General features: G+C 41.3%; 1 protein-coding gene across 4 annotated transcripts in view; it reads left to right on the plus strand.

Annotated features, from left to right (window-relative positions):
* The first annotated feature begins 1980 nt into the window (after window positions 1–1980).
* Window positions 1981–23194, plus strand: part of YWHAZ (tyrosine 3-monooxygenase/tryptophan 5-monooxygenase activation protein zeta) — a 32079-nt gene continuing 10865 nt past the window's right edge. The window contains exons 1-3 of one of the 4 annotated variants that reach the window (XM_012762045.3): window positions 1981–2150; window positions 5082–5151; window positions 5253–5557. In XM_012762045.3, the coding sequence (XP_012617499.1) occupies window positions 5264–5557 (294 nt within the window). In that variant the 5' untranslated portion in view covers window positions 1981–2150; window positions 5082–5151; window positions 5253–5263. Of the gene's footprint in view, window positions 2151–2606; window positions 2627–2771; window positions 2849–5081; window positions 5152–5252; window positions 5558–23194 lie in introns of those variants that run through there. The other 3 variants (XM_012762041.3, XM_012762046.2, XM_012762048.3) reach the window with 3 other exon arrangements.

Here is a 23194-nt window from a genome sequence, read left to right on the forward strand (position 1 = left end):
GCAGTGGAAGATCCTCATAGCAGGAGCTGAGGGAGCAGTAGGAGGTGAGCTATAGGAGCTTCAAGCTTTATCCTTATTCACAGCAGCTCGGAATAGGCTCTGCCTCCTGTCAGATCAGCTCTCACAGGAGCAGGAACCCTACTGTAAACTGCCCAAGGGAGGGATCTAGGTTTCCCTGCTCCTTATGAGAACCTAATGCCTGATGATCTGCAGTGGAACTGAGGCAGTGATGCTACCGCTGGGGAGCAACTGCAAATACAGATTATCATTAGCAGAGAGACTGCACAATAAACCTAATGCACTTGAATCAACCCGGAACCATCCCTCCTCCCTGGAAAAATAGTCTTCCATGAAACTGGTCCCTGGTGCCAAAAAGGTTGCTGCTCTACAGAACTTGAGGCTGAGGCTCTTCTCTGTCAGTTGGGTTTAGTGCAGGCCTTTGTAGATGCTCAATAAAGATATGTTGGAAAATTCAATGAGGCCTAGGTGGAGTTTACGCTGCGGTAAGAGGAAGAGTTCCAAGTTCTCTCACTGCTATCTATAAACACTCCATATCTGTTAACCAGTGGTTCTGCAGGTCATCCAAGCACTTGCCTTTTCTTAGCTCAAACACACTTAAGGGGAAAGGGGCAGAGAGACTTCACACTGAATATAGCTCTTTGACTTCCTTAAGTCGACTGGGTGGAGGCCCTACCATTTGAGGCACCTGCAATTTCCGCTCTTCTCCATCCCCCTCTTCCTGACCTCCGTCTCCTCTAGTCACCCCGCCTGTGGCCCGCTCCCATCGCCAGCTGGGTCAACCGGGGCCCTGGGAACCTCAAACCTTGCTTCCAGGAGACATAAAGGTAAAGATCTTTATGTTTTAAATCACTGCACTGTGAGGTCTTCAAGTGAAATCTTTATTTGGCTAGGAAAACCTAGCCTACGAGACAACGAATGATTGCGTTCGGGCCTGTTTCTTAGCCTCTCTTCCTCTTAAGGCTTCCATGCTCACCTCCAAGCCTCCATCTAACAAGGCCGTGTTTCCCCTGGGGAACTGTGGGCTTTCCGAAAGCCGAACCTCCTCCCGAGCCTCACCTCCCGCCGGCTCCGCCCGGCCCACCTCGGCGCCCACCCATTGTCCCCTCGCGGCTGTCACTGCGCGCAGATCCCAAGCTACCGATTGGAAAACCTCCCCGCCGCTCAGGGCCGGTCGCCTCACTGTCTTTTCCGAGCCTTAAAAGGTCTAAGGCCGCTTCCCCCAGCAGCAGGTAAAGCCGGAGCGGCGGGAGTGAGGACGGGAGGGGCCGCGCGCCCAGGTCGGCCCAGCCGGGCGCAGGGGTGCGGCGGGCGGGGGCCGCGCGCCACACCGCCACTCCCTCCCCGTCTGACCGCGCCCTGCCCCCCCCTCCCGCCCCATCCTGATCATAATGCCCGGGCTGCCGAGCCGTCTCGTAATCCTGCCCCGGGACTGCCCTGGGGCAGTTACCAGCGCGAAGCACGGAGGGCGGGGCGGGCCAGGCCAGGCAGCGGGGAGGGGGTGGGGGGAATGTGAAAGGTCCCGGATGTGGCTGAACCGGAGCCCCTTCTAGAGGGAGTGACTGGCGCAGGCGCAGGCGGACTGAACGAAAGCTAAGGTGGGGGTGGGGAGAAATTTTCTTCCCGTAGGCGTGGAGGAAGAGTGGGCTGTCAGAGGTTGCGGGGGAGAAAGAAAGAGGGCGTCGAGGATCCAAGGGGAAGGCGAAGAAGGGGGTTAGCGGTGGGGAGGAAAATAAAAAAGCGGCTTCCTGCCCAGCTGCACTTGGGACAAGAGTAGAGAAGTTGGAAGCCTAGCGGGACGGGTGGAGTGTCTGTAGCGGGCGAGGAGGCGCGCTCCCTCGCTCGCCCTCTAGCGCGGGCGGGCAGGGCGCGCGCACTGGGGAGCGGCGGTTGCGCTGGGCCCCGAGAGCTGTGGGCACCAATCAACGGTTGCCATAGCAGCGTTTGACGTCATCGTGCGTGTGGTGCCCCTGCTGCCGGGGCTGGTGATTGGAGGAAACCCCGTGTCTGCGGAGCGGCTGTAGCCTGTGAGCAGCGAGATCCAGGGACAGAGTCTCAGCCTCGCCGCTGCCGCCGCCCAGAGACTGCTGAGCCCCCGTCCGTCCGCCCGCCGCCACCCACTCCGGACACAGGTAAGGAGCCTGGCCGCCGCCTCGCCCCACTCTTTCCTGTCCCCGGCCAGTCTTCCACACGCGTGGGTGCCATCCCCGCTCCACGTCCCCTCGGCTCGGCTCCCCCCGCGGCAGCGGCGCCGGGCTGAGGCGGAGTCTCCTCAGGCGGACACTGGCGGCGGCTTTTCCGCTGGACTCCGGCGGGCGGCTAGCGGCCTCCTCCGGCTACTTGCTTCCGGATCGACGCCTGGCCCCGATCGGTGCCCGTTTCCCCTTCCCGCTCCCCGGGGTGGAAAGGGCGCCCACACGCGAGATCCCCGCGGATCCCCCAGTCGCCAGCTCCCGAGGGTGGGCGAGGCAGAGCCAGGGCGCCAGCGGCCGCGATCCGTCCCCACCCTTGCCCCTGCGGGCTCCCACCCCCTTCCCCCTCGCCGCCTTTCTCCGCTTCCGCCCGAGATAATGACTCGGCGGCGGCGGCGGGCATTGCAGTGGCGCAGGTGAGGCCGCCCCCTCCCCGCTCCCTCCTCTCGCCCCCTCCCTTCCCCCTTCCTCCCTCCCCTGCTCGGCGCAGCCTCCGCGCCCGGCGCTGCGGCGGCGGGCCCAGCCCTCCCCCACCCCGGGAGGCGGCGGCGGGGAGGGGCCGGGGGAGCCGGGCCGGGCGGGAAGGACCCGGCCGCGAGCGGGCCCGAGCCCAGGCCCGGCCAGGCGGTGCCCGTCAGGTAGACCAGGGCGAGGCCGGGCTCTGGCGCCGAGCGGAGCCCTCTATGGGTGTGAGGTTATGGGGTGGGGCCCGCTAGGGACCTAGAGCTGAATTTCCTGGGCCAGGCCGTGGGAGGAAGGACTTGAGTTTACCCTATTGGGGTGGGGGAGGGGGCTGACTTTTTTCACTATTTGTGAATTGGCGGGGAGGTGCGGATGGGGGTTCTGGGCCTAGGGTGGGGGTAGAGTCGGGGATGGGGAAGCCCGCGGGCCGTGTCGCTAGCTGTCCTACCGGAGGGGCTAGACCTACGTAGTCCCTGCGCCTTTTGGGATGCATATCCTGCTTTGCGGGGCGGGGGAGCCTGAGCTTAACAGCCGGTGGTGGCCCCGCTCGTTCCCCTCCCCCACCGGCTGCAGCTGTCGGGCCCTTATAGACTCTGTAAATGGGCACCCGTGGGGATCGGTGGCGGGGAAGACGTGGGGTAGGAGAGCGGGGTGTGTCCGCGGCGGAGCTGGCGTCTGTGCCCCCGGGTCGGGCAGGCGGCTTCCCTCCATCCCTCCCCACCCCCGCTTGGGCGGGGGCGCGGGCTGCTCCTCCCTCTTGCTCTGGTGGTGGTGGGGGGGAATTAACACTCAGCAGTAGGTTGGGCTCCTTGACACAGATCCGCCATGACAAAGGAGGAGAGTCGGGGACTTGTGCGGAGGCACTAGCTTGGGCGGAGCCAAGGTGGGGGTGGCTGCGGATGGCGCAGACCCGAGGATTTGCGCTTTAAAGTCACGGTCTGCGGGTTTCCGATTCCCCCTTCCCGACGTCTTAAGTCAGTTACGGGTTAAATGGGTGCGGCGAGTCCTCCCCGCAATATAGAGGCGAGGCCCCATTGGAGCACTAGCTAGTCTGTAAGAAACCTTATCCACTTCCCCTTGAACCGAAGCGGTCGGGGTGAGAAACCTTTGTACTGGTTTTAAATCATTTTTCGTTAAAACCAGCATTAACCGGAGAACATTTTTGAGTTCCTAGGGGAAAAATTGATTTCGAGACAAGAGGGAGATACGCAATCACAAATTTTAAATACTTTTATGCATTGAAACAGTACGTCTCCCAGGCTAGTTGATTACTTGTTTAAATGGTGGGGACCTATTCTCATTTGGTTAAAAAAAGAACAAGTACTGTGGGATTTCCCTGGAAAGGTAAATATGATTGATATCGGGGAGTCAGTTCCCATGGTGGGTGACAATGGCTCTTCTGTTCACCTTTTAATTTAAAAAGTGCACTTTAGGCGATTTTCTTTTAAAATCGTTTATTCCGTGGTTAACACTATGGGTTAGTATCTTTGTGCTGTTTTAGCACCTTTGAAGAGGGATCTTTCAAGGAAAATGTAGCCGAGGTAAATTGAAAAGTCTAGGGAACTTTAAAATGAAGGAAAGATGACTCAGGACTGCCTAGGAAGGTACATAAAAGAAAAAAAATGAGGGAAAAGAGAATTAAGTGTGTCATGGTGAATGACAACTTGAGTGATAACTTTAAATTTTGACTACTAGAAGCAAAATGCAGTATTTTTACATTTAAACTGGATCGTCGACATTGGAAACACTTGTAGATTAAGTGCTTCCAATGTGACATATTTTGGTCCTCACAGATATTAAAGATAAAGAGTTGAAGTTCCAGGACCCGTGGATTGTTTTAAGCATGTGTGCATACAACAAAATATGCATAGATGAGGCCTTAGGGTCAGTTAGATATTGATCCTTGGTGGTGGTTGTATATTCAGAATATCTAAGAACAAACAGTTTTGTCATTCTCCTGTAAAATTGCCATGCTCTGATCAGCTGGCAAATATTACAGAGATCAGTAGATTTAGGGGTGGGGGTGATACCAACTAAAAAGTAATCATTCCCGACCAGAGTACGTATTACAAAAGTAAAAATACGAATTATACTAAAATTACATGAATCATGATTCTGGAAGTATGATAGAAATTCTGATGTTCTGTGTAGGCATCTTTTTTCTAAACGGGTAAAAGCTGCTTAATTTTTGATCACTTTGTGATACTGGAAACAAGTTGACTTTTTGGCAAAGTAAGATACGGGGTTTTTAAGGCAGCCTTTTGACCAAATATGTTTTGGCCTTATGTAAAATTAAGATTTTCTGAACAGAGATGAGGTAATGATATTTTAGTTTTGCTAAACTGATGTTAATGGCTGTAAATTTTGTTCTGCATGCTGAGTATGCTATTTTTTCTTCCTTTTCAAAAGATCATCCTTTTGTGAAGGCTGCATTTTCATTCCTCATGTGAAGAATTGTCTGCGGGCAGTTAGATTCAAGGTGTTAATAAAGTTTATTTACCACAGGTATAATTTTGAGGTTGTTTATTTTGATGGGAAAAAGTATTTAAATACTCCTTTTTTTTCCCCCTCCCTCTGCAGAACATCCAGTCATGGATAAAAATGAGCTGGTTCAGAAGGCCAAACTGGCCGAGCAGGCTGAACGATACGATGACATGGCAGCCTGCATGAAGTCTGTAACTGAGCAAGGAGCTGAATTGTCCAATGAGGAGAGGAATCTTCTCTCAGTTGCTTATAAGAATGTTGTAGGAGCCCGTAGGTCATCTTGGAGGGTCGTCTCAAGTATTGAGCAAAAGACGGAAGGTGCTGAGAAAAAACAGCAGATGGCTCGAGAATACAGAGAGAAAATTGAGACCGAGCTAAGAGATATCTGCAATGATGTACTGGTGAGAATCAAACATTTAGTCTAGCTTCATTATAGGGTTTCAATGAGTATCAGTTACATTACTCTCAACTTTTTCTTTCTTTGGTATTTCTTTTCCTTCTAAAAATTGAGTGTTCTAAATTTAGAAGTCTTCGGGGTGCCATTACTAAAAGATGTTAAGACAATAATAGATAATAAATTTGTGTAAAATAAATGCAACAATGATTATCAAACAGTTCACTTTTGCTAAAAATAATAGAGTTTGGTGGTATATTTTTTAATCATTGAAAAGATCAACTAATAGTATTACTATTTTAGTTACAGTTAGAATATTTGTACTAGTTCTAGAGCTGATTATCTTAAATGCACATGTGTGGATACAGGAATTTTACATATTTTGTTGTATTCAGGAGAGATGTAATAGGAGACTCATTGTAGACATAGTACACTTCTCTGGATTAGCCTCAATAATGTTAATGAGTCACCCATGCAGAAAACTCTGGCCTCACAGTTGCTTCTGCCTCTTGAATTTAAGTGTTCGAAGTCAATTTTGAACACTGACAACCATGATGAAAAGTTATAAATAACTGAAACTTGATTTTCCAGGTTCAATCAAGAAGTATTTTAAGCATTCAGTACCTACTGTGTTGAAACCCTGTGCTTCTCTAATAAAAGTTTTAAAGAATGAAACATTACATTTTGATTAATTTTACTCTATCTTACAAATTACGGATTTCTGATCCAAAAAAACTTAAATTTAGGATAAAATATTAGAAGATCCAGCAATTAGTATATAACATCCTATATATCTGAATACTTTCCCTTTTTAATGAGCCAGGAGTTTTTGGAATAGTATTTAAAGTGGTTTTATTAAGTGATTACACCTACATCACAGGACTTCAAGTTACACATTGAATCTCAGTATGACAGGGTTTTGGCATGTAAACGGGCAGTATCCCAATTTCTCTGGACAGGTTACAGAATCTGAGACTCAGTATGAAAATCCAGGTGTGCAGTACTTTGTATTTGAACCTTGTTCGTGAAAGAACTACTGTAATGAGCAGTAGGATTATTTCTGATGTGGTTGTAGGTTTGGGGTTCTTGTTAAAGTTGTGATGGATTATTATGATTACTTTACACTAGTTTTAACTAATGGAAAACCTTCAGTTCCTGAATTGTATTTTTCTCAAATAGTATTTTCTTCAGGCTGTCTTTTAAAGTGATTTTTTAAAATCCTATAATTTGGGCTCAGTCACAGAATTTTATGTGGCATCTGTCTTGGGGGCAGTATAGTGAGAGCTATTATTTATAAATTGAAAAAAGAAATTATGCTTTTATTGAGGCTAAATGAAAAATGCCTATTTTGTGATTTGCTAAGGTAATGGGAATATTTAAAAATTGAAAATGTTATTTTTTTCTATAATGTTGTTTTTTTTATTCTTGCTCTCATTACTCTAGTATCTATGTACACGTTATTGAGTTCTGTTCAGTCTGGTGTTCTTCCCCTGATTATTACATCTAATAGATCAAGTAATTCTTATTGGGGCTTTAAAAGGGTATGTTACAAGTTGTAATTTCCCTAAAGACAAAAGTGAACTTTAGGAATGAAAGGGGATGTAGTAACATTACCTTCTATTAAGTTTATTTACAACTCCAGGTAGGTATTTGCATGTTTTCCACACACAAAGTATAAAAGTCCTGTCATTGTGAGGATTCTCCTATTCCTAAGACTTGTAGCAGTTTTAACTTTGCTTCCCTTTGGTTTCCTTATCAAGAAAAAATATTACTGCATAGAACCAGTGGGTGAGAATGACTAGATCAATCTCTAAATAGCTTTTTGTTGACATAATTATTAAGGAGGTTTATACTGGTAACTACTCATGTTGTTCCCCTCTAGAATAACACTGTCTTCATATACAAAGTCTAAATGAAATTTCCACTTTGGTAAGGAAACTTTCATTTAACATACAAGTGGCTTAGAGAATTCCAAAAAAGCTTTTGCTTCCAGCCTTGGTCTTTCAAGAGTATATAGTAGATGCTCAAATATTTGTTAAATAAACAAGCAGTAGGGCTTCTTAAGAATTAGATCTGCAGCACTGCTAGTTTTTCATGGCTTCTTAACTTGAGAAAATTTGGTATTTACGGATACCTATGAGTGGGCTTTTTCCTACAGTCTTTTTCAGAGATCACATTGACTCTGGAAGAAGCATCTTGCATAAAATTCCTATTCTCCTTTCTAGTAAACTGGAAGAATAAAGTGTAGTGAAACTGGTATTTCTACCAGAGAGAAAATTTTTGAGCCACTGTACTTAATGATTAGTAAGAGCTGTGGTCTGAGTCTGCCCTCCCCGTGTTGTCCTCTGACAGGTCCTGGGTTCTGCTCCAGACCTGTTAGAAACCGGCCTCACAACCGGAGGTGAGTGGCCAGGGAAGCTTGATCTGTGTCCCCTGCCCTCCACCCCACCCCTTGCCTTCCACAAAACTGGTCCCTGGTGCCAGAAACACTTGAGGACCGCTAAGTAATTTAATACTTAAATCGTATCTTAAGATTTTACATGATAAAAATACAATCACAACTTTTTATTACTATAGCTTTTTTTGAACTTGGATTTTTTTTTTTAATTTGAGAAAAATAAGCAGATAATCTCTTTGCAGAATATAATTAGTGTTGTTGGATGATGGCATCAGTGATGAAGGAGGCTTTGTTATATTAAGCACATATTTTATAATAGCTAAGAAAATACCTTCCTTCTTCCTACAGAAAGTACTCAGTCTCCAGAATTCTGAGGTTTTCTAACAGCTCTTTATTTTTTTAATTAATTTATTTGTTTTTGTCTCACTTGTCATGCACCTAGTATGAAGAGCTTTTTTAGCAGCCCATTCTGGTTATGTGCATTTATCAGGTGTTTCATTTATAACATTTAGTAAGCAAACAACAAGCAAGTTACTTGTTGTTACAAGAGTTATAAAGCATTACCATGGGAAATGGTCACTGGCATATTCACAAAATAGATTTTTTTATTATGTAAAAGAACTTGGGGTTCTTTTCTTGTGCTGTTAATTTGAAATTACAATATGCGTACTAATGCAATCTGCCTTTCCTGCCAGATGCTTAGACCAAAAGCTCTCTTAGTAGTGGGGGAGGGACTCAACACTGGTACCTCTTCTCTATAAACTTTAAAGATACAGCAAAAAATTGAGCAGTTTTTTATCTTGTAAATGATAATGAAATGAAAAAATGAGGAGATACATATTAAATCAATTCAAACTCAAAGAAGTATGCCAAAGTATAATAGAGCTCAAGATTTTGAGATACATTATAGTTTTGCTGAAGATGCATAGCCCAAGGAAATCACTCAATCTCTCAGAAAACTGAGGTCAAATAGGAATAATAACTGTCCTGTAGGGTTGTGGAGAATGAGAATCAGGTAAAATACCTTGACTACTTTGTGTGTATTTGAGCTTTGGGGTTCTGTTCAAAAGCAGTGACAGGCCTGCCTGTAAGTAGTACAGGGGTCTTTTAAATCAAACAGTTCATGAATGGGATTTAAAAGTCAAGAAGCTTTTAAAATTCTGGGGCAGAGGGTCCATGCCAGCCATCAGATTCTTAAAGATTTCATTCAAAATTTGAAAACCACTAGTAGAGGCAAAAAATGGCTTTATAGGAGGAGTAGGAGAGGAAGCAGTAAACTCTTGTGTGTCTAACATTTGTTAACAGTTGGCCACAGTAACTGAGTAGTTGTAATAATGATATCAGTTAACTTGACTGAGTTCCATTTTGTTATGCTGCCCTACATTTTTATTTGCCCAGGGCAGTTTTAAGGTGTGGTTTCAGGGCACTGATTTTTATCTGCAGCTTATAGAACTGCCACTAAACAGAAGCAAGATTGAAAACCAGGCAGCTTTTAGGTCTTCCCTAGTCTGAATATATTAATGTGTGCCTTTGGCTTTAACACATTAATTGCCATGTGAGTTGTGTTTAACTCACGTTAGTTTTGAGACCAGGGCCTCATGAAGCATATGTAACTCTCAAATGTCTCTTCACATTGGGAATCCAAGAATTATTTTTCAAGTTGGATGTAACTCACACACAGAAGACAATAAAAAATGACAAATTTTTTATTAAATTAGAAGGGATTGCTTTGTTTTCAAAGTTTTTATTGTGTTTTCCTAATAAAACACCAAGGCCCCAGGGAAAAATTTTCTTTTCTAATATAGCAGTCAATGTGATAAAACTACTGTATAGAATTTGTTGGGGTTTTTTGTTTGTTTGTTTGAGACAGAGTCTCACTTTGTTGACCAGGCTATAGTGCTATGGCATCAGCCTAACTCACAGCAACCTCAAACTCCTGGGCTCAAGCAATCCTACTGCCTCAGCCTCCCAAGTAGCTGGGACTACAGGCATGCACCACCATGCCCAGCTAATTTTTTCTATATATATTAGTTGGGCAATTAATTTCTTTCTATTTATAGTAGAGATGGGGTCTCACTCTTGCTCAGGCTGGTCTCAAACTCCTGACCTTGAGTGATCCACCTGCCTTGGCCTCCCAGAGTGCTAGGATTGCAGGCTTGAGCCACTGCGCCTGGCCTAGAATTAGTTTTTATGCTGAAAATCACTAGGCAGCTCATTTATTGGAATAAGGACTTCTCCAAAGGGTTCTACAGTGTTATATATCTTCAGCACTTTGTAAAGGTGATATATATTTACATGTCTTTTGTGGCTTTTGGTATGTTTCACAGTATAAGAAACTTCAGTGACATTGTAGATAGTTGTAGTCCCTTCCAGAAAGGAATAAATTATGTAGTGTCTTTTCGGTAATAAAGTTCAATAGTCTGTTTTTTAAAGTTGTATGGCACCTGGTGAGGTATTTTGTACAAATATAAAAAGTCTGAAGTATAGGAAATGGAAATGACAGAAATAAAGGGGAATGGAAAGGTAAGCATTTGCTGTTTGATGGGAAAGGGAAATAGTTCTGCCTTTATAATATTGAATTAAATGTCATTGGACCATTTAGATTAATTCCACCATAGATTTTTTATTGTAAAATAGGTGATTCTTGGCATATTTATGTTGAAGTGTTGAGAGAGAAAATTTTAAAGAGTCAAAATGATGGGAGTTCAGATGTCTGCTAAGTTAAAAAACAAGTAGAGTCCTTGGAAATTCTAATAAGCCTCAGCTATTTTTTTTTTTCTTTTGGTAGAATTCCTGGGTTCTCTGTTAGTTCAATGTAGTTTCTGTAGCTTTACTTTGACAGTTTTACATTAAGAATAAACACTGCTTAAGTTTTTAGGGACCAAAAACTGCTGTCAGTTTCTTTTTTTTTGAGACAGAGTCTTTGTTGCCCAGGCTAGAGTGAGTGCCATGGCATCAGCCTAGTTCACAGCAACCTCAAACTCCTGGACTCAAGCAATCCTCCTGCCTTAGCCTCCTGAGTACCTGGGACTACTCAGTGGCATGCGCCACCATGCATGGTTAATTTTTTCTGTATATATTGGTTGGCCAATTAATTTCTTTCTGTTTATAGTAGGGAGGGGTCTGGCTCTTGCTCAGGCTGTTTTCGAACTCCTGACCTTGAGCAATCCGCCAGTCTCGGCCTCCCAGAGTGCTAGGATTACAGGTGTGAGCCACCACTCGCAGCCTGCTGTCAGTTTCAATATGCTCAAAGCCAGAGTTTGTCATCCTTTTGAAACTGCTTGTCCTTTAGAACTACCTAATTTTTAATGTTTTCTAGAATAAAAGTGACATGTGGGACACAACTTTGACTTCATTTTCTGATTATAAGCTGTTATTGCTGTCCTAGATTATTGGTTCCCAAATGCTAAATTATAAACATCCTTTCACTACTGCTTGTGGTCATTCACTTGGACTTGCTGCTTATTGTTTCACAGCTCTACGTTGCATACATTCTTATTCTAATCTTTATAAAACACAGATTTCATCCCATCTGCTTGATCCTTGCCAAAGTCCCCTATTTGAACGAAGCCTTTGGCTTCAGTCTGGTCTTCTCACTGTCCCTGATACATGCCATTGCTAATTTCTATTTTTGTGGCCTAAGGGTTTCTGCTTCCATTACTCTAAGAGTTAATCTTGATATCTAAATCATTTTCAACTTTAGAGAATTCACTCCATTCTTTCAATTCTCCTTGAAAACAGGACCGTTAGTGTTTGTGGTATTTAATTTGTAAAATGCACTGAAGGAGAAATATCAGCTTTGATATTTTTAGGTGGTACAAATTTGAATTTGGTGTGGGAAGAACAGTGTGCTTGGCCACCATGTCAGCAGTTCCATTTTACTAGGTGCATTTGTATGAAACCAGTCATTTTTTCTCTAGTCTATAATTATGAAAAACATGTCTTTGTGAAAGTTGCTGTGCAATAGCAGTTTAGTTTTGTGTTTTCTGGTAAGATATAATGTGATATAAATAGTAATATATAGAACAGAGTTTTATATACTGGCACATTTCACTAATTATTTTTTTCTATTCTTATTCTTTCCTGCAATGTGGATCTTAGTTACCAGAGCCACATGGATGAATATAGCTGATTTGATATCAGTAAGATCATTTTGTATCATACGTGCACTTTTGTTTACCTTGAAATAGGTTACTAAAAAGTTTCAGTATGTAAGCTTTTGTGGATTTCTTTTGACAAGACGTGTTGTGAACTTTCCTTTCTCCAGATAAAAATGGGCTTACCGTGGTAACCAAAGGTAGAGCACGTAAGGCTAGTCAGCCAAATGTTAATTTATAAAGTAAGACCAAAATAAGATTTTTTGCAATGAGTTGACCTATATATGCATGTTGTTCATCAGTTGTAAGTTCTAGGAAAGATCCTATTGCATTTAATTAGCAGGAACTGCCCAAGTTTTGTTGTATTAGAATTTCACTTATTTTGAATTGTCTAATGAGTTGGGACATCATTAAAGAAGTTAGAAATGTTTTTTAGTGGCAGTTAATTCCCAGCTTGCAAACAAGTTCTGGAATCTACAGTTTTTAAAAATTAGTATTACCAAGGAACTCAGTGATGAGTTGAATGTTTCTCATCTAAGTGATTAATAACAAATGCTTTTCTAAGAAAGACCTACTTGTTGATCCAAGATTCATGAACTGTCAGCTCATAAATTTTTTGCTTCTGAAAATGTAATAAACACCATCACTTGGACAACATTTGGTTGATGAAAAAGACACTTGATGAAAAGCCTGCCCAAGACACAATACTTAAAATGTGAATCTGTGGATTCGACAGTTGAAGACAGTATTATATAGGTGGGCTATATATAGTTCTTTTGCTTAGAACAAGCAAGTTCTCAAATTCAGCCATTTCATGAGTACTTTAATATTGTTAGGAAGATGTTTGGAATAATGACATCTCAAAGTAATGCTCTTTAACAGTAATGACTTTTCCTTCCTCCCCTTTGATTGTTCCCATCTAATAGATATTTATCCGGTTCTGTTCTTTAATTGGATCAAAGGGATAACATTTGAAAGATATTCTTGTGCAATATTTGTAAAAATAAAGGAAACTAAAGTGAGTACTACCTTATTTTAGGGAAGGTGATACAACAACAGACATTTTGGGTTTGAATTTTGGATTGTTTTGTGACTTTGGCACATTTTACTGTATCTCTCTGACTGTGTTTCTACCTCTTCAAAATGAGAATAATAGTATTTACCTTTAGGATATTTTGAGAATTTGTTGAATCATCACAGAAATAGCAAAGAATACTGCTTACCTTCTGAGAGCACTTCATTGTAGCTTGACCTTAATTTTGTGATTAAAATTAAGAGAATTTTAGTAAACTGAAACTTTTGTATTTAGTATTTGAGTACTTCCCATCTGATAAGCCCTGTGCTATTAAAAATGTAAAAAGCCCTTGCTCTTAAATCTTGACAACTTAGAAAAGGAAATAGACATATATTTATGTAACGGTATGGGTAGAGAGGAGGAGGAAGTCCTACAAATTGATTGAACATAGAAGAGCTGGGCTTCAACCTTATTTTCAAAAGGGGGCTGATAAAATACAGTCCCACTAATTTATACGTATAGTACACAATGTACATGTGCAAATTAAAAGATACTATAGGCCAGGTGCTGTGGCTCAACACTTGTAATCCTAGCACTCTGGGAGGTTGAGGCAGGAGGATCTCTTGAGCTCAATAGTTTGAGACCAGCCTGAGCAAGAGCAACACTCCTCTCTACAAAAAACAGAAAAAATAGCTGGCATGGTGGAACATGCCGCAGTCCCAGCTACTACACAGGCTGAGGCAGGAGAATCTCTGGGGCTCAGGAGTTTGAGGTTGCAGGGAACTATGATCATGGCACTGCACTCTAGCTGGAGCAACAGAGCGAGACTATGTCTCAAAAAAAAAAAAAATGGGGGGAAATGGTTTATGAGAAACTTCAGCACAGACCAGGGTTGATGCCAGCTGTAACAGTGGTTTAGGGGAGGGGAGAAGAGGAAAGCCTCAATAGTGTCAGAATAATTTTAAGTTTTCACTTAGTATTCATTAACTTCTTTTTGGTACTTTTTACTATTAATCTTTAAGATCTACATTTTGAATTTTTTTTAGATGTTTTTAAAACATTGATTCCTACTGGGATTATTTTTCTGTCATTAATGATGCAGAGGCAGGCAATTCTATGAACCTGATTTAACTTAGCAGTTTTCAGTCCTACTTTCTGGTAGCGCTTTCACCTAGTTCATTTTTCAAAACAAAAATTTTAGGATAGTTGAGGCTTTCTATGGAGCACCTACTCTTTTTGGGACTTAATCTTTTGCCTGGATTAGAGTGGAGTGGCGTCATTGTTATCATAGCTCACTGTAGCCTTCAACTCCAGGTCTCACTGGATCCTCCTGGCATAGCCCCTGAAGTAGCTGGGACTATAGGTGCACACCACGCCCAGCTAATTTATTTATTTATTTTTTGTAGAGATGGGGTGGGAGGGGGGTCTTGCTATATTGATCAGGCTGGTCTCCAGCTCTTGGCTGCAAGTGATCCTCCCTCCTGGCTACTGCTCTTAACAGGAATTATAATAAAATTTTAGGCTGGCTTTAACATTTCTTAAACTGCTTTATCAAATTTCTTGTTGATTTAAAAAAGTTTTAATAGTTAAGATTTGCCATCTATTAATAGAAAATACAGGCCGGGTGCAGTGGCTCAAGCCTGTAATCCTAGCACTCTGGGAGGCCGAGGCAGGCAGATTGCTCGAGGTCAGGAGTTCGATACCAGCCTGAGCAAGCGCAAGACCCCGTCTCTACTATAAATAGAAAGAAATTAGCTGGACAACTAAAAATATACATATAGAAAAAATTAGCAGGGCACGGTGGCGCATGCCTGTAGTCCCAGCTACTCGGGAGGCTGAGGCAGTAGGATTGCTTGAGCCCAGGAGTTTGAGGTTGCTGTGAGCTAGGCTGATGCCATGGCACTCACTCTAGCCTGGGCAACAAAGTGAGACTCTGTCTCAAAAAAAAAAAAAAAAATAGAAAATACATTCCATTAAGTGATTGGTCAAAAATCTTCTCTTTGAAATTGAATAACTATTCCTTCCTATGTATGACCTTATTCATAGAACACCTGTTTACAAGTTAAAATTATTCTCTCCTAGGCCAACATTGTATAGAAAGGTAAGAGTTTGAAGTAAAAATGTCTGCAGATACTTACTAAGTTAGTCCTTGACACCACCTGATATCATTAGCATTTTTGGTGAAACACTTCTGATTGGTTGGTTGGAAGTGAGGAAGTTGCAATTTAGAGAAGAATAGAAGCAACTCCAGCCACAAGGGGGAGTGGGAGACTAATTTCCAAAGTGAAAGTCTCAGTGGCTCTACAGAATAAAAGTTCTAGGAAAATTATCTCTGTGCACAAAAAATTGTACAAGACTAGAAATTTGAACACATACATTGTACTGGAGAGTTGAAATTAAATGATTTCTATTAATGAAGATGTTATTAAAATGATATTTGTGGGGTGTTTTCTGAGTTTTTTAGTTGAATAATAAAATGGTAGTTAACATAGAATTTATGGAAATTTAAAAGTTGTAGTGTCAATGAATGTTGGTGTTGAAGGAACATCAGACTTTGCCCTTTTATTTTAACAGATCAAGAGACTGAAGCTCAGAGGTTCAGTGACTTACATTAGGTCATACAGTAAGCATTAATATTTTTAGTCCCTTAGTACCACCTTAAGAGATTGAAACATGACTTTTTACTCTGCTGTAAGAGGTATGATTTGTATGAGGGACGGGGAGCTGTCGGAATAACAACAACAAAAAATCACTAATTTCATTTAAAATGATGGTTTCTGTTTAGACTATATTTTAGGATTCTGTACTTAATTTAATGAAAATAACAAGAATCATGTTTGAGGCCCTTGTGTCTCAATTTCTTGCCACCTCTACCTTTTAACTGGTATTTTTTGTGTGCGCTTTTTATGAAAGCAGGTATGCTTGTATCCTAATGTCTTAGTCTTTTGTTGTGTTCATGGAATGAGAACCATGATAGTACAGTCTGCAACAGAGGGATGGGTCATGGAAGCTTGGTCTTTCTCCCACTCACATACTGGTGAGATAACATCATAATTACCATGGCTATATTTTCAAATTTCAATTCACAAATGTCTCATTAGAGGGTGATTCTCTGCTTTGATATTTTTAGAGTATTTATGATTTGCTAATGACGTTTTACGTATAATTGTCTTTGTAGAAATAAAATGTAGTGTTACGACCTATTGGTGAAATGCTCTATTAAGACAAGGTCAGAGGCCGGGCTCAGTGGCTCATGCCTGTAATCCTAGCACTCTGGGAGGCCGTGGCAGGCGGATGGCTCAATGTCAGGAGTTCAAAACCAGCCTGAGCAAGAGCCGGACCCCCGTCTCTACTATAAATAGAAAGAAATTAATTGGCCAATTAAAATATATAGAAAAAATTAGCCGGGCATGGTGGCGCAGGCCTGTAGTCTCAGTTACTCGGGAGGCTGAGGCAGCAGAATTGCTTGAGCCCAGGAGTTTGAGGTTCCTGTGAGCTAGGCTGACTCCATGGAACTCACTCTAGCCTGGGCAACAAAGTGAGACTCTGTCTCAAAAAAAAAAAAAAAAAGACAGGGTGAGAACCTTCTCTCCACCTATAGTATTTTTGTTTGCAAAGGTATCACTGTTTCTGTGTGATTGCTCTCGTAAATACAAAGGTAATAGCAGCCCAATAAGGAAATTTGAAAAACAAATGAGCACAAAAAGTTATGAGAATGGACAGCAAAACTCATTGGTAATCCCATGTTCCAGAAATTAGACATGATTAAAAGGATTTCTCTTTAAAATTTATTAATTGTTCACTTTGAAGTGATTTCAGATTTAGAGAAAAGTGGGAAGAGTAGTATGAAGAATTTTTCATCAAATTCATCAAATCTTTCACCAAATTCCCCAAATGTTAACCACAGTATAATTGTCAAAATCAGGAAATTGACAAAATAATTGGTAAACTACTATATAACCTTATAGATCAACTTTGCATTTTGTTTTCACATCTCCTTGCTATCCTTTTTTAATGTGGATCAGTTTTTAAGTCTTTGCTAGTTATTTTCTGGAATATCTCAATTTGGATTGTGATTCCTCATGATTAAATTTAGATTGTGCATTTCTGGCAAGAATTCCTGAAAGTTACGTTATGTTCTCAGTGCACGATTATTAGGAGGCACATGATGTCCTGTTACTTAACCATTTATATTTAGGTAATTCATTATGGTTTTTAATTTAGAAAGTAGTAAGGATTTCTAAAAACATAATGGTACAAAAGTATCAGTTGAATTTTTTTAAAGATAGATGCCTTATGATTATGATTCCTTTGTCAAAGATTATAACTAAGCATGTTTTGCCAGAGTGCTTTCCCAATAGGCTGTGTCCATTTATAATGGATGGGTTGCTCCTTTAGAGAAAATATGGTCCCATCTGTGTAACTTGTAATTTTCCTTTCAAATATATTTGCCTACAAGTTGGCTTCTTACAGTTTAGTTAGCAAGCCCAAATAACAGCACATAGACCAGTGGTTTGATTTGAGTGTATAATGGCAGGTGGCCATTCTTTAGTGCTGAAGTAAATAAGTTTTCTGGGGATAACATTGGAAGGAAGGCTTTGAAATTAATGCTGTAGTGAAACAAGAAGATAGGGATAAGAAGGTTGGTCATGGTTTTGTATTTGAAATGCCTGTCACACCTCTTGGTGGTGTCAGAATTAGTACCAAAACCCAGGACTCCTAACTTCAAAACAGATTTACTCTGCCTTGTTGTCTCTCGCACTATCCTCCCACTCTTATCTCTGCTGGATTTTTCTTTCCTTCCTCCTCCTTCAAGGTCATGACATAGAAACCTGAAATTTATCTATATTAGGATGTAGTCAGCTTGCTCCTTTGCTGCTGTTTCTGAATATATGTACAGCACCCAAACACTTGTTTTAAATTAGCAGTTTCTTAGGTCTTCAGATAAACAGAACATTGATTTTTCTCATAAAGAAAATGTTCATTATCTAACATAGTATCAATCTCTTAACTATTTAGAAGTTTGGTAAGGTCATAAAAACTCATGATGATGAAGGCTATTTTTGAAAAATAGTCTTTAGGATGCTGAGCTAATGAAATGTCCTCCAAGATTGTTCTAACGTACCTGTTTTATTTAAATGAAGCAGTTCGAATTATTCATGTGTTCTAATTCAGTCAGGGTATTTAATATGTGAGTGCCTAAAATGTGCAAAAATTTATCTTTTCAGAGCCTATAAGTAGGTTAAGAATACATATGCATATAAAAGTTAAAGGTGCAAAACTATAATTAAAGTTTAAAGTATACTTGGTTTAGAAAATAATTTAGATGTTATGGAGCATAGGATATAGAATGAAAAAATAAATCTGTGGCCTCATCCCATCTCCTTAGAGGAGGTAATAATCTTTATTAGTCCTTTGTGTATATTTCTGGGAATTTGTGTGCCAGGCAAACAGTTCTATCCTTGGAGAATAAAGTTAATGTCTGCATAGTATTCTATTCCATGGGTATAATAATTCATTTAGCTTGTCCCTTATTGACAGAAATTATTATATTTCTGCTTTTTTCTTGAATTAAAAGCTCTACACTAGATACTAGGTGTACAGCCAGTGTAGATGAAGCTGAAGAGTTCTGAAGAATTAGCTTTAAGAATATAGCATTCAATCTAAATATTAAAAGGTATTTAGCACAAATTCCTTTTTTCCAGCTTTTTGAAGGCAGGATTGGCAAAATAAAAAAAAAAATATATATATATATATATTTAGCGTGTACACGGCAGCACAGGTTACTTTAAATCCACAGTTCTTTTTTCTTTATTTTTTTTCAGCTTCCCCCACATATACACTCACCACACACCATTGTTTAAAGTGATACATAGACCACTGGGAGTCCTTTTGGGGAGGGTTCCCTGAGGTCACAACTATATTCATGACAATACTAAGTCATGGGCTCTTTTTTTTTTTTTTTTTGGGGAGACAGAGTCTGTTTCCAGGGCTAGTGTGTGGTGGTGTCAGCCTAGCTCACAGCAACCGCAGACTCCTCAGCTCAGGTGATCCTACTGCCTCAGCCTCCCGAGTAGCTGGGACTACAGGCATGCGCCACCATGCCTGGCTTATTTTTTCTATATATTTTAGTTGGCCAATTAATTTCTTTCTATTTTTAGTAGAGACAGGGTCTCGCTCTTGCTCAGGGGTGGTTTCAAACTCCTGACCTTGAGCCATCCTCCTGCCTGGGCCTCCCAGAGTGCTAGGATTACAGGCGTGAGCCACCACGCCTGGCCAAGTCATGGGCTCTTACTTACTCTACTGTGTTAATATTTAGCGTGGATGGTACAAAAGCAAGGGTGGCTAATGCTGCTGATTCTTTAGCACTAATCAAGGCAGTGATTCTGAATTATTCTAGCAGTCATTGTATTCTTCACTGTCACAGCTTTAAAGAAAAGAGACTTTACTTAACTGTCCTTGAGGCCAAAATTAATTACTTCATTAACAGCCTTTAGGTAGATGTCTGTCTGGGAGGCAAAATGGGAAGTACAGTGGTTGTCTCTAGGAAAAGTACTTGCAGTTATTTGAATTGTGAACTAGCTGCCTTTTTTCATGGAGTGATGCTTTTACTTCAAAGCACTGTAGATAGACAAGTTATGGTTATTTCGACTTGGGTATTTGGCAGACATCTTGAAAAATGAAGTGAGCCTGTCACTTCAAGGAAAACACACTATTTGTGATTTCAGAAATTTGTGTTCACTACCATGATGAAAAGCTGACAGCTCTCTAATAATTATTTTTTTTTTTTTTGAGACAGAGTCTCGCTTTGTTGTCCAGGCTAGAGTGAGTGCCGTGGCGTCACCCTAGCTCACAGCAACCTCAAACTCCTGGGCTCGAAAGATCCTTCTGCCTCAGCCCCCCGAGTAGCTGGGACTACAGGCATGCGCCACCATGCCCGGCTAATTTTTTTATATACATATCAGTTGGCCAATTAATTTCTTTCTATTTATAGTAGAGGCGGGGTCTCGCTCTTGCTCAGGCTGGTTTTGAACTCCTGACCTTGAGCAATCCACCCGCCTCGGCCTCCCAGAGAGCTAGGATTACAGGCGTGAGCCACTGCGCCGGCACTCTAATAATTTTTTATGAATATAAAAAAAGTCTTGAGACCAAAACCTTTTAAACCATAAGTGTGAAGCATGCATTGTTACTATTTAGGATTTTTTTTCTAGAAAGTATACCTGTTTAGAGAGAAATAAGTAACATGGTTGGGAGAAATAAGATGGCATTTTTTAAACATAAGGAAATTAATTTGCATAAGAGGGGAGTCCAGAGCTAAGGTGGTTGGTTTGTGGGTAGGTGGGTGAGTTAAGGTATCCTTTTTTTTTAAGGTGTCATTTTACAGTTACTATAATGTGGACCCTTTTTTTTTGAATGGTAATTTGCTTAATTAGCTTATATTTGAAGGAAAGAAAGAAAATAGTTGGTTAAGGAATATGGTTCAGATTAGACTTTAATCTCCTGAAAGGATGAGAGCACTTCCTTGTTGCTTACTATGTGCCAGACTCTGTTCTAAATGCTTTCATTTAGGCTGGGCACAGTGGCTCACACCTGTAATCCCAGCTCCCAGCACTTTGGGAGGTTGGGGAGGGAGGGTCACTTGAGACCAGCCTGGGCAACATAGTGAGACCTGTCTCTACAAAAAATGAAAAAGCTAGTCAGCTAGTTGCACACACCTATAGTCCCAGCTACTGGAAAAGGTCCCTTGAGCCCGGAAATTCTAGAGTACAGTGAGCTGCAATCACAACACTGCGCTCCAGCCTGGGCAACAGAACCCAGTCTCTAAAAACATACACATACATGTGTTATATATGTATTCATTTAATCCTTACAGCAACCCTGTGTATTGTGTCTACTACTAATATCTTTCTTTTATAGATGAGAAACATGAGGCTCAGGGAGATTTCTGAATTTTTGTCAAGGTGACACAGCTAATAAACAATGAACTAGTATTTGAATTTAGGCAGTAAGCCCTCTATCACCATTGTCTCTACAGGAAAATGTTTTTGTATTTAAAAAAATTTTTTGGCCGGGCGCTGTGGCTCACGCCTGTAATCCTAGCTCTTGGGAGGCCGAGGCGGGCGGATTGCTCGAGGTCAGGAGTTCAAAACCAGCCTGAGCAAGAGCGAGACCCCGTCTTTACTATAAACAGAAAGAAATTAATTGGCCAACTGATATATATATAAAAAAAAAATTAGCCGGGCATAGTGGCGCATGCCTGTAGTCCCAGCTACCCGGGAGGCTGAGGCAGAAGGATCACTCGAGCCCAGGAGTTTGAGGTTGCTGTGAGCTAGGCTGACGCCACGGCACTCACTCTAGCCAGGGCAACAAAGTGAGACTCTGTCTCAAAAAAAAAAAAAAAATTTTTTTTGACCTTTGATATAACTTAATCCTGTATTTTTAAATGAAAGCTATTTTTATACATTATTTTACCACTTTTTCCTAGTTGTGCAAATTTTAGATTATTGAACCCAAAAGTAGGTGCTAAAATTAAGAGTACAAGAGCACTAAAGCAGATTTTTGGTGGGTTTTTTTTCTTCTTTTTTTAATTTTAGAGAGGGTGTGTTGCTGGCCAGCCTCGAATTCCTCAAGTGATCCTCCCACCTCAGCCTCCCAAGTAGCTGGTATTACTGGCTAAAGCAGACTTAGAGTGTCAATATCCCCATATATTATTTACACATAATGGAGTAACCAGTGAGTAGAGAGTGCCTACTCTTTGTCTGGAGCTGTGATCAGTGCCTTCCTTGTATATGCTCATTTAGACCTGATAGCACCCTTTTGGAGTAGATTTTCATTTAGATGAGAAGATAAAGGCTGTGAGAGATTAACTATTGTCCACGTTTTCAAAATTAATGGTGAGGGTGGTACCCCAAGTGTATACTATAATATTTCCATTATACCAAACAATAAGTCTAAGAAGTGCTTGGATTACCCAAAGGGTAGGGTCTTGCCACCAGCTCTGGTAGTTGTTTTGGTGGTTTAGGTAGAATTGTATATTAAAGGACCAGTGAGAGAAAGAGGTATATCACTAGGCTAGAGATGGATTTTTAGTTCATAAACTTTTCATTAGAAATATTTTACCGCAGTCAGGAGTGAATGCTTATTTAAATTCGTATTTGCAGAGGCAGATTCAGCCTGTCCCAGGAAGGGAAGTAAGAACTTAATGACAAATCATGTTAATATAGACTATCTTTGGATCAAGGTGTCTGCTAAAAACTATTTTTTTTTAATTTAATTAAATTTTTTTTTTTTTTTTTGAGACAGAGCCTCACTTTGCTGCCTGGGTCAGAGTGCCGTGGCGTCAACCTAGCTCACGCAACCTCAAACTCCTGGGCTCAAGCAGTCCTTCTGCCTCAGCCTCCCAAGAACTGGGACTACAGGCATGTGCCACCATGCCCGGCTAATTTTTTCTATATGTATATTTTTAGTTGTCCAGCTAATTTCTTTCTATTTTCAGTAGAGACGGAGTCTCACTCTTGCTCAGGCTGGTCTTGAACTCCTGAGCTCAAACAATCCGTCCACCTCGGCCCTCAGAGTGCTAGGATTACAGGTGTGAGCCACCGCACCCAGCCTAAAAAACTATTTTAATATCTACCTGGGTAAACTGATGTGTTTCGGTGGGATGAGGGAGAGGATGTTACTTGACCCCATATCTCTTAAGTGTGTTTTCACAACCTAAGAGGTTAATTATACTATGAAGCAATAGAGAGAAAAATCTCTTATCTCTAGGATCTCAAGTTCTACTTAATTTACCTGTCAGTTAGTTTTAGTGTCCTCTTCAGAACTATATTGTGTGTTTAACTCTGGATTAGGAACCATTTATTGATAGGTATTGTATATGAGTTTCTATGGTGTCTTGCTGCTGAGTAAAATGACTTACTGTCCCACCCCATTGTTAGGGTGACTACCATATAAATTAGAACTTACATTAATTCAGCAAATCACTCTTAGGTATTTTTAAAAATTTTAGCCATGATATCTTTCCTCTTTTTCCTTTGTTTAGAACTGGCTTTTTTTTTTTTTTTTTTAAGACTACTGTGTTTCCCTGGCTGGTTTTGTACCTCAAGTGATCATCCTCTCAGCTTCCTGAAGTGC

The sequence above is a fragment of the Microcebus murinus genome, chromosome 7 (genome assembly GCF_040939455.1).
Source record: "Microcebus murinus isolate Inina chromosome 7, M.murinus_Inina_mat1.0, whole genome shotgun sequence".
In the NCBI taxonomy this organism is placed as follows: domain Eukaryota; kingdom Metazoa; phylum Chordata; class Mammalia; order Primates; family Cheirogaleidae; genus Microcebus; species Microcebus murinus.